The sequence below is a fragment of the Pristiophorus japonicus genome, chromosome 1, assembly GCF_044704955.1.
Source record: "Pristiophorus japonicus isolate sPriJap1 chromosome 1, sPriJap1.hap1, whole genome shotgun sequence".
Taxonomy (NCBI): Eukaryota; Metazoa; Chordata; class Chondrichthyes; family Pristiophoridae; genus Pristiophorus; species Pristiophorus japonicus.
Genome location: NC_091977.1, coordinates 533,924,452 through 533,936,755, shown reverse-complemented (window position 1 = coordinate 533,936,755; position 12,304 = coordinate 533,924,452). Strand labels below are relative to the sequence as shown.

The following is a 12,304-nucleotide window of genomic DNA, read 5'->3' as shown; positions in this document are numbered from 1 at the left end:
GCAAGAAAAGTGCTCCTTCCAAACTCTGGTTTAAATTTAAAAAATATATAAAATTTGTGGATAGAACACCATTCATTCATATTCATCATCATTCATAAGCAGTCCTTTTGAGATTAAGGAAGACTTGCTTCCACTCAAAGTGAGTTCTCAGGTGACTTTACAGTCTCTGTCACAGGTGGGACAGACAGTCGTTGAGGGAAAGGGTGGGTGGAGTCTGGTTTGCGGCACGCTCCTTCCGCTGCCTGCGCTTGTTTTCTGCATGCTCTCGGCGATCCACAGCGTGGCCCTGGACAACGTGGACCATTTCCTTGGGAGCCTCTTAACAAGAGCAGACATTGATGGCGAGATTCAACACCGCCTCCAAGTGTGCCAGTGCAGCCTTTGGCCGCCTGAGGAAGAGAGTGTTCGAAGACCAGGCCCTTAAATCTGCCACCAAGTTCGTGGTCGACAGGGCTGTAGTAATACCTGACCTCCTGTACGGCTCAGAGACATGGATTATGTACAGTAGACGCCGCAAGTCGCTGGAGAAATACCAACAATGTCTCCGCAAGATCCTACAAATCCACTGGGAGGACAGACACACCAACATTAGCGTCCTCGACCAGGCCAACAACCCCAGCATTGAAGCACCGACCACACTTGATCAGCTCCGCTGGGCAGGCCATATTGTCTGCATGCCAGATACGAGACTCCCAAAGCAAATGCTCGACTCGGAACTCTTTCACGGCAAACGAGCCAAAGGTGGGCAAAGGAAACGTTACAAGGACACCCTCAAAGCCGCCCTGATAAAGTGCAACATCCCCACCGCAGCTGGGAGTCCCTGGCCAAAGACTGCCCCAAGTAGAGGAAGTGCATCCGGGAGGGCACTGAGCACCGAGTCTAGTTGCCAAGACCGTGCACAAATCTGTCCCACCCTCCACGACTATCTGTCCCATCTGACACAGAGACTGCGGCTCTTGTATTGGCCTATTCAGCCACTAAAGACTCATTTTAAGAGTGGAAACAAGTCTTCCTCGATTCCGAGGGACTGCCTATGATGATATATATATATTAATTTAAACCAGAGGTTGGAAGAAGGAGCACTTTTCCTGCGCACACAGCTGATCGATTGGATGGTCAGTGGATCGTCACAGCCAACTCATCACAAAATATTTACCGCGGCGGTTAGATTGGGCCAAGATACTGATCAACCATAATCTAATTCAACAGGCTGTGCTCCAATGTTTGGTCCCATTAATATTGAAAGTAAGGCTATCTTAGTTTAATTTTAGCATCCTTCATGTTGTCTTTAACAAACATATTACTTGAATTTGGTATATTATAGTCTACACCTTGGCCATTGGAACCTGAAGCATCATGAAGTGGCTGACAGAGGGAAAAAGAAACAAGCTTTACACCGCAGGACTTTGGCACCATCCAGTGACAGGAAATTACTACTGCAAGACCTTCAATACTGGATTTACAGCAGTACAACAAACAGCATTCTTCAATGCACGTCCGTCAAGCAAAGTACCCTGTAAGCGTGGACGTGCCGTAAGGGAAAGGTCCCGCGCAGGCCGCTCACCGGGTTTTACACTAAATACCGCGCACGCACAGAAATCTAAAGGGACCACGCATTAAAAGAAAGAGGCCGCACAAAACAAAGCGCAGCTTACAGGGAACATTGGTGTCAAGTGTAAAAGGTCCCGAGATTAATGCAGATAGCTGAGCAAGTGATGGAGAGAGATCCATCAGATCCGTTACGTGGGTAGTTTGTGTGACATTACCCATGAATAAGGTTTTGCAACACACTGCAGCTTTAATAGCGCTATTTTTGGACTCCAGGCAGACCAGCTCAAATTCAGACTTTCCTCTTTCGAGAATCATAGAAATTTATGGCACGCCAGGAGGCCATTTCGGCCCATTGTGTCCACACCAGCCGACAAAGAGCTGTCCAGCCTAATCCCACTTTCTAGCTCTTGGTCTGCAGCCCTGTGGGTTACAACATTTCAGGTGCATATCCAAGTACTTTTTAAATGTGGTGAGGGTTTCTGCCTCTATCACCCTTTCAGGCAGTGAGTTCTAGCCCCCCCCCCCCCCCCACCCACCCCCACGGCTCAGAACTCAGATCTACGCTGCCAGGGAGTCCTACCAATATTGGGGGAGCTGAGTTCTTGCTCCCAACTGCTGACCATACAAAAATGGGAGGAAAAGCAATGTGTGAGGAGGATACAAAAAACCTGCAAAAGGACATAGACAGGCTAAGTGAGTGGGCAAAAATTTGGCAGATGGAGTAAAATGTTGGAAAGTGTAAGGTCATGCACTTTAGTGGAAAAAAAATCAAAGAGCAAGTTATTATTTAAATGGAGAAAAATTGCCAAGTGCTGCAGTACAGCGGGACCTGGGAGTCCTGGTGCATGAAACACAAAAGATTAGTATGCAGGTACAGCAAGTGATCAGGAAGGCCAATGGAATCTGGCTTGTATTGCAAAGGGGATGGAGTATAAAAGCAGGGAAGTCTTGCTACAGTTAGACAGGGTATTGGTGAGGCCACACCTGGAATATTGCGTACAGTTTTGGTTTCCATATTTACAAAAGGATATACTTGCTTTGGAGGCAGTTCAGAGAAGGTTCACTAGGTTGATTCCGGGGATGAGGGGGTTGACTTATGAGGAAAGGTTGAGTAGGTTGGGCCTCTACTCATTGGAATTCAGAAGAATGAGAGGTGATCTTAGCGAAACATAAGATTATGAGGGGGCTTGACAAGGTGGATGCAGAGAGGATGTTTCCACTGATGGGGGAGACTAGAACTAGAGGGCATGATCTTAGGATAAGGGGCCGCCCATTTAAAACAGAGATGAGGAGAAATTTCTTCTGAAGGGTTATAAATCTGTGGAATTCAATGCCTCAGAGCTGTGGAAGCTGGGTCATTGAATAAACTTAAGACAGAGATAGACAGTTTCTTAACCGATAAGAGAATCCGGAGTTATGGGGAGCGGGAAGTGGACCCGAGTCCATGATCGGATCAGCCATGATCGTATTGAATGGCGGAGCAGGCTCGAGGGGCCGTATAGCCTACTCCTGCTCCTATTTCTTATGTTCTTATGTTCTTACTATTGTACAACAATACCAGTGGGAGGCATGTATCTGTGGACTGAAGAACAGATAGCAGAAGTAGGCCATTCCAGATCTTTGTGCCTGCTCTACCATTCAAGATCATGACTCGGCACGAAGACATTAAACAGTTCGTCGATGCTCGCTGTCGAAGCTTGCATGTGAAGAATGACCACGAAAGCACGGTGCCCAACAGCAACTCAGCAAGGTGATAACACCTTCAGGAAAGGGAGAAGTAATACCAAAACCTAGAAACACTGCCTTTGCAAATGAGTGTGTCAGAATGACTTCTGTCCATGGACATAGTTTTGAAACAATCAAGACATTATTTTAAGGGTAACAAATTTGAATGAACTACTTTCAATGTTCATGCAGAAGCTCAGCATACAAGTAATTTTAATTTCGGTGTGAACAGACTCCTGTAGAAATTATTCTTGCAAAGACATCCACCTTATAGACTCAATGTGATTTCTTACTTAAGTAGATGAAACGTACCTGTGATACATGAAAGATCAGGACCTGAATTTGCGGTCTTATGGCTTCCCGCAATCCGCAAATAAAACGCCCGCGTCCCTGGTGGTCCGGGAGATTCACGGTCCTGAGCCTCTCTGGGTACCCGCGGGTAGAGGCCCACATATCCCAGAGGTGCATGTGGTGCACAAGAGCCCCTGGGATCACATGTGCCAGCCCAACCAATAAAAAGGGAAGCCTCATTCATGGTCTGAATGGGAATACCCCAAAAAATACATCTATGAATAAATAAATATTTCTTTTTTTTTTTTTAAAACAATCTTTAAAATTAAAGTGGCATTTAATTAAATATTTAAAACAAGAAGTAAATTTTTTAGAAAAATAAATGTACATGTTTTAACCGGGCTAAAAATAAACGTACCTTATCACACAGGGTTTTCAAATGTATAAATGATGGATAAAATTTTGTGTGTGTCTTTTTAAACTCTTACGCTGGTAAAAGGCCTTACGCGGGCATGGGCTGGGCAGAAATTTGGTAAACAGCCCAACTCTCTGCCCACAGATGCCCTTTTCCCGGGGATGCATTGAAGCGGTCAAGGGAATTCTTAACAACAGCCGTAGAAACTCAATGATCAGACTCGAGCATGGTGTGGATTACAGTCAACACAATGTACAGCACTGTCTGCACTTACTCACAGCGGGGAGACCCAGTGGATGAATGGGTGATTTATAAATATTCCTATTATTCAGTAATATCTTTATTGCATTATGGTTATTTTTCTCCTGGCAGAAATAAGCAGCATATTTGAACTCGTCAACCTCCAAGATAAGATGTGTACTCCATCTCCACATGAAATGTTAGGTCCCAGATGTGGATTGACCTGCTGTCAATGTTCCCTTTAAGCTGCCGATCGAAAGGGAGTCGGGTTCAGATCCCCGAATCCGGAGTGGCGGAGACGGGCGCCTCACGGCGTCCAGTGCGGTAACGCAAACGATCCCGGAGAAGCCGGCGGGAGCCCCGGAGAGAGTTCTCTTTTCTTTGTGAAGGGCAGGGCGCCCTGGAATGGGTTCGCCCCGAGAGAGGGGCCCGTGCCTTGGACGGACTGGAGGTCCCGCGCAGTCGGTTCACCCGCCTTTAAAGGGGGAAAAAAACGACGCACGCTTGAATGGGCTGGACAGCCGCCACCCTTCTTCTCTCCTCCCCCCCCCCCCCCCCCCCCTCCCCCCCAGAAAAATGTTCAGGAACATTGATTGCCCCTCTGTGGAAATATCAGAAAGGATTAAGAAGTTAGTTCAGACCTGGGGTCTTAAAAATAAACTAACAAGCTCTATTGCACAATAAACAAGACAGCATTAACCTCAGGGTCAATGAGATAAGGGATGAGGTAAAGTTGTAACCAGCAGGGAAAGTCACGGGATAATAAAGCCAAATGCCAATTAACAAAGTTCCAGCAATTGTTAACGACCGAACAAAAGGTCAGGCTAGGAATAACAAATTGAAGACCAACGGATAGGAGGGAGTCACCCACCATCACAGGACCAGCTGTGGCCACAGCAGGGGAGTGATAAGAAAGATTCCAGAGATCAAATTAATGGTCGCACACAGGAAGGGAGACTCCCAACTTGGTAATAACTTGGCTCTCGCCTCCAAAAGTTGAGATAACAGCAGAATGTCTCTGTATCTTGTAGACAAGCAAGCAATTAGTAGAAACCTATATGGCTAACAAAAGGACAAAAAAAAGGTATAAAAATGGACACGTTGGGACAGTCCGGAGCGAGAACCCGGGACTAACACTCGACAGAAGCAGGGACCAGGGAGCGACTCTTGAAGGAACAGTGTTAGGACCGGATTGATCACCCGGGACTTATTGGGTAACTATGAATGTGTGTTGAGTTAAACAGGAGTATTTTGAACAGCAAGGAACACCTTGTTTGCAGAGCTGAGTTAGTAGAGTTGAGTTAGAGAGTTGAACAGACAAGAGTATTCGGAGCGGAGAGGAACATCCTTTGGAATGCCTTTCTGCACAGTTAAGCAGAGTTAAATAGGGTATAAGTAGTGAGTCTTGTACTTTTCCTGTATTAAACGAACATTAACGATACTGTAATTTGTCTAGTGTGTAATTTGGTATTTAACTCAGGAACCGTCGCAGGCAACTACTAATCACACGACTATCGAAATTGCACAACACCCTCCTGTGTACTTCAAGAGGTTTGGCGTCATTTCCAAATTATAGCATTTGCAGTTTTTAAAAACATAGAAACATAAAAATCTATATGAAGGAGGCCATTTCGGCCCATCATGGCCCTCGGTCAGCAGCCCTGAAGGTTACCTATAAACCCATGAACGGTGGCGGAAAGATAAAGAACACCCAGCCCAACCAGTCCGCCCCACACAACTGCGACACCCCTTACACTGAAACATTCGACACTCCACCCCAACCGGAGTCATTTTCTTTTTAAAGAAAAAACTTGCATTTATATAGCATCACAGGACTGCCTGATGCACTTTACAGCCAAAGAGGTACTTTTGAAGCATAGTTACTGTTGTGATGTTGCAATATTTTATCCTCGTTTCACGTGAACTATTTGAAGTATGGGCATCTGACCACCTACGCAGTTGGCAGCAAACATTCTTTTGAAAGAAATATGCAGATAAAACTATAGCCACACCTGATCGTTCAGTTGCCGGATAGTCTTTTCAATGTGTGGCAGTAACCCCCGAAAAGTGAACTCCTGAATGAACTGTCTAATTCGATCATGATCCGTCAGTGTTAAACTGAGTCCATGCGCACTCGTGTTGTTCTGTTTTGCTGCATCATTTGATGATTCCACAGGCTTCGGTCGGTTCACACCATCAAGGCCCCCAGAATTCACAAGGACACCTTCCTGAAATGGATGGGAATTAAAGTTGTTTGGAATTCCATCTGTTAAAAATGGAGAGAGAATGGTTATGCACATGTGCTGGGCAAACTCCCAAGAAATCAAGGCCTGCGCAGTGTCGAAAAGTTTCCACCCAATGCTCCCAAATATTTTGAACAGTACCACTTGAAACAGTGAAAGAAAAAAAAACTATCATAAGAGCTTAAGAATTAGGAGCAGGATTAGGCCATTTGGCACCTCGAATCTGCTCTGCCATTTAATAAGATCATGGCTGATCTGATCATGGACTCAGCTCCACTTCCCATAACCCTTTACTCCCTTATTGTTTCAGAAACTGTCTACTTCTGTCTTAAATTTATTCAATGTCCCAGCTTCCACAGTTCTGAGGCAGCCAATTTCAGAGATTTACAACCCTAAGAAATTTCTCATCTCTGTTTTAAATGGGCGGCCCCTAATTCTAAGATTATGCCCTCTAGTTCTAATTTCTCCTATCAGTGGAAACATCCTCTCTGCATCAACCTACTCAAACTCCCTCATAATCTTATGTGTTTCGATAAGATCATTCTTCTGAATTCCAATGAGTAGAGGCCCAACCTACTCAACCTTTCCTCATAAGTCAACCCCTTCATCTCCGGAATCAACCGAGTGAACCTTCTCTGATCTGCCTCCAATGCAAGTATACCCTTCCTTAAATACAGAGACCAAAACTGTATGCTGTACTCCAGGTGGGGCCTCACCAATACCCTGTATAGTTGTAGCAGGACTTCTCTGCTTTTATACTCCATTCCCTTTGCAATAAAAGCCAAAATTCTATTTGCCTTCCTGATCACTAGCTGTACCTTTTGTGTTTCATGCACAACGACCCCAGCACTTTGCAATTTTTTTCCATTTAAAATTATAATTTGCTTTTCTATTTTTTCTGCCAAAGTGGATAACCTCACATTTTACTCCATCTGCCAAATTTTCGCCCACTCATATCCATTTGTAGATTTTTTGTGTCCTCATAATTTGCTTTCCCACCCATCTTTGCATCAGCAAACTTGGCGACATTACACTCAGTCCCTTCATTCAAGTCATTAATATAGATTGTAAATAGTTGAGGCCCCAGCACCAATCCCTGCGGCACCCCACTAGTTACTATTTGCCAACCGGAAAATGACCCATTTATCGCAGCTCTTTTCTGTTAGTTAGCAAACCCTCTATCCATGCTAATATATTACCCCCAACTCCGTGAACTTTTATCTTGTGCAATCACCTGTTATGTAGCATCTTATCGAATGCCTTCTGGAAATCCAAATACACCACATCCACTGGTTCCCCCTTATCCACCCTGCACGTTACATCCTCAAAGAACTCCAGCAAATTTGTCAAACATGATTTCCCTTTCATAAAACCATGCTGACTCTGCTTGATTGAACGATGCTTTTCTAAATGTCCTGCTACTGCTTCCTTAATAATGGACTCCAGCATTTTCCCAATGACAGATGTTAGGCTAACCGGTCTATAGTTCCTGCTTTCTGTCTGCCTCCTTTTTTTTTAAAAATAGGGGCATTACATTTGCAGTTTTCCAATCTGCTGGGACCTCCCCAGAATCCAGGGAATTTTGGTAGATTACAACCAATGCATCCACTATCTCTGCAGCCACTTCTTTTAGGACCCTAGGATGCAAGCCATCAGGTCATGGGGTCTTGTCCGCTTTTAGTCCCATTATTTTACCGAGTTTTACTTCTTTAGTGATAGTGATTGTATTTAGTTCCTCTCTCGCTATAGCCCCTTGATTATCCACTATTGAAATGTTTTAGTGTCTTCTACCGTGAAGACCGATACAAAATATTTGTTCAAAGTCTCTGCCATTTTCCTGCCCGTTATTAATTCCCCAGTCTCATCCTCTAGTGGACCAACATTTACTTCAGCCATTCTTTTTCTTTTTATGTACCTGTAGAAACTCTTACTGTTTTCCTATTTCGTGCTAGTTTATTTTCATAATCTATCTTCCCTCTTATTTTTTTTAGTCGGTCTTTGCTGGCTTTTAAAAGTTTCCCAATCCTCTGGCCTCTCATTAACCTTGGCCACATTGTATGCCCTTGTTTTCAAGTTGATCAAGGCTGATCTTCCACCACAGATCCACTTTCCCCGCCACAATCCCCCAAATCCCTTGAATCTCCGAGAGTCCAAAAATCTATTTGTCTCAGCCCAGAATATACCCAATGACTGAACAGCCACAGCCCTTTAAGGAAGAGCATTCCAAAAATTCACAATCCCCGTGAGCAAAGATCTCAGTCTTGAGATAGCACCCTCGCGCCTGAGTCAGAAGCTTGTGGGTTTCAAGTTCCATTCCAGGTACTTAAGCACATGACTCTAGGTCGGCGCTCCATTGAGGGATTGAGGAAAAGCTGTACTGTCGGAGGTGCCATCTTTCGGGCGAGATGTTAAACCGAGGAGCTGTCTGCCCTCTCGGGTGCACGTTACACGAGAGCCATCTCCCACCCCAGAGCCCACTCCCTCCCGGCATTTAAATTTTTTTGTATTTAAACAAGCCCGCTCCTGTAACGAGCCAGAAGCGCATTGCGCAGGAATCTTCTACGTAGCTTCTGGCTCATTGGCAGCAATCACGCCTATTAATAAATCAACAGACCACAGGCACACCAATTAATAAATTAATAGAGCTGCTGAAATAATATCCCCGTCCCGACTATACGCTGATGCCTCAAGCCATTGTGGTCATTAACTGACTTTCACCAGTTTCACTGACATTTTACTTTTAATGCTCCCAGGAGCGGAGGAACAGTGTCGCAAGGGAACTACAGGAAACTGAAGGCTGCAGATGGATTAAAAGTGGGAACTACGACATTAAAAAGGTTAACCTACTGAAATAGTTTAATTTCTTCAGTTGCATACATTGAATTAAATGCGATTTAAATGATCTTGGGTCTTAACTTTTTTTTGCCTTTTAAAAAAAAAAATTCATTCACAGGATGTGGGCGCCACTGGCAAAGTCAGCATTTATTGTCCATTCCTTATTGCCCTCGACAAGGTGGTGGTGAGCCCCCCTCTTGAATTGCTGCAGTCCGTGAGGTGCAGAGGCATCAGAGGAGAAGGAAAGCACCTTGTGACGTTTTACTACGTTACAGGCGCCATACAAATGCAAGCTGTTGAGAGATGACAGTAAAGTCTTCTCTGCATAAACTACTCCAGGACTAACCTTCAGTTAGTCATTCACTCACCCCAGTAGCCTCCATAGCGTCCCAGAGCATTTTGTAGACTTTTACCCTATAAATAGCCTGCTTCAGTAAACAACCACAATCTCTCAGGCTAAGATAATCACAGCATAGGCTAATAACATGGTTGCCAACACTGCTTATACAATCTGAAACAGAACATTCAGCAGTTATAAGGAAAGACGAGCAACAAAACTGGAAGAAACACACACCCAAGTCACTAATCTTTTATTAAAACTAAATATTATAAAAAGGCTAGGATAGGGTTCCGATGTCCAAGTTGCAAACATTTTAAGACAACCAAATTCTTTGAAGTTCAAGCCAGTAAGCATACACTTAGCCACGATTTATTTTCCATTTAAAACCTCAGTTTAGTTTCTCAGCAGTAGATGGTTACACATTGATCTAAACCTGCCTTTGATGGTGTTCACCATTTTACAGGATATCCCACTTAAAAGCAATTTGCCTTGCAACCATATTTTGGGTAACCCCCTCCTCCTGTTTTCACATCTATCTTCATGTTTTCAGCTTTGAAAAGCTTTCCCAGCAGAAGACACTGGCTGGCTGCGCTGCCAGTGAAGTACAAGACAGTAATCTAATCAATGGGTTCAAATAACAAAACAGCAAAACACGAGTTGTTTATGGTCGTCAGCTGAACTCTGAAATCAAATTCTTTCCTGAGGTTGACGTAGCATTTATCGTACGTCAGTGTTGTTACTTGGCTTATTTAGCATTGGAACAAACGCATTTAAGCTAATGGACTTCAATGCTGTGCATTGCTCTTAATTTATCTAAAATGACTTGCACCACAGAAGCAGTGCTCCTCTATTAAAAGCCCTATCCACTTAGTGCCATTCCCCCTGTCTGTCGACATTTTCTTTTTCCAATAATTATCCATTTCCCCATTATCGATTCTGCTTTAACCACTGTTTCTGGAGAGGGCATTCCCTGTTCAAAACTCCAACATAATTTTTTTTTTTTAAACAAATCTTTACACTCTTCCTTTATTCTTTTGATGATCTTAAATTTAAGCCCTCTAAAAACATAGAAAATAGGTGCAGAAATAGGCCATTCGGTCCTTCGAGCCTGCACCACCATTCAATAAGATCAAAGCTGATCATTCACCTCAGTACCCCTTTCCTGCTTTTTCTCCATACACCTTGATCCCTTTAGCCGTAAGAGCCATATCTAACTCCCTCTTGAGTATATCCAATGAACTGGCATCTACAACTCTGTGGTAGGGAATTCCACAGGTTAATAATTCTCTGGGTGAAGAAGTTTCTCCTCATAGAAACAGAGAAAATCGGTGCAGTAGTAGGCCATTCAGCCCTTCTAGCCTGCACCGCCATTCAATGAGTTCATGGCTGAACATGCAACTTCAGTACCTCATTCCTGCTTTCTCGCCATACTACTAGGGGGATCAAGGGGCAAAGACTACATCTAACTCCTTTTTGAATATATTTAGTGAATTGGCCTCAACAACTTTCTGTGGTAGAGAATTCCACAGGTTCACCACTCTCTGGGTGAAGAAGTTTCTCCTCATCTCAGTCATAAATGGCTCACCCCTTATCCTTAGACTGTGACTCCTGGTTCTGGACTTCCCCAACATTGGGAACATTCTTCCTGCATCTAACCTGTCTAAACCCGTCAGAACTTTAAACATTTCTATGAGATCCCCTCTCATTCTTCTGAACTCCAGTGAATATAAGCCCAGTTGATCCAGTCTTTGATAGGTCAGTCCCGCCATCCCGGGAATCAGTCTGGTGAACCTTCGCTGCACTCCCTCAATAGCAAGAATGTCCTTCCTCAGGTTAGGAGACCAAAACTGTACACAATACTCCAGGTGTGGCCTCACCAAGGCCCTGTACAACTGTAGCAATACCTCCCTGCCCCTGTACTCAAATCCCCTTGCTATGAAGGCCAACATGCCATTTGCTTTCTTAACCGCCTGCTGCACCTGCATGCCAACCTTCAATGACTGATGTACCATGACACCCAGGTCTCTTTGCACCTCCCCTTTTCCTAATCTGTCACCATTCAGATAATAGTCTCTGTTTTTACCACCAAAGTGGATAACCTCACATTTATCCACATTATACTTCATCTGCCATGCATTTGCCCACTCACCTAACCTATCCAAGTCACTCTGCAGCCTCATAGCATCCTCCTCGCAGCGCTCACTGCCACCCAACTTAGTGTCATCCGCAAATTTGGAGATACTACATTTAATCCCCTCGTCCAAATCATTAATGTACAGTGTAAACAGCTGGGGCCCCAGCACAGAACCTTGCGGTACCCCACTAGTCACTGCCTGCCATTCTGAAAAGTACCCATTTACTCCTACTCTTTGCTTCCTGTCTGACAACCAGTTCTCAATCCATGTCAGCACACTACCCCCAATCCCATGTGCTTTAACTTTGCACATTAATCTCTTGTGTGGGACCTTGTCGAAAGCCTTCTGAAAGTCCAAATATACCACATCAACTGGTTCTCCTTTGTCCACTTTACTGGAAACATCCTCAAAAAATTCCAGAAGATTTGTCAAGCATGATTTCCCTTTCACAAATCCATGCTGACTTGGACCTATCATGTCACCTCTTTCCAAATGTGCTGCTATGACATCCTTAATAATTGATTCCATC

The 12,304-nt window shown here is 44.2% G+C and overlaps 1 protein-coding gene across 4 annotated transcripts in view; it reads right to left on the bottom strand.

The window, feature by feature from the left end:
* trappc8 (trafficking protein particle complex subunit 8) overlaps positions 1-12,304 on the bottom strand; it is a 205,208-nt gene that overhangs the window by 117,495 nt on the left and 75,409 nt on the right. For all 4 annotated transcript variants that reach the window (XM_070896697.1, XM_070896703.1, XM_070896710.1 and 1 more), the window contains one exon: positions 6,235-6,488. In XM_070896697.1, coding sequence (XP_070752798.1) covers positions 6,235-6,488 — 254 coding nt within the window. The remainder of the gene's footprint in view (positions 1-6,234; positions 6,489-12,304) is intronic.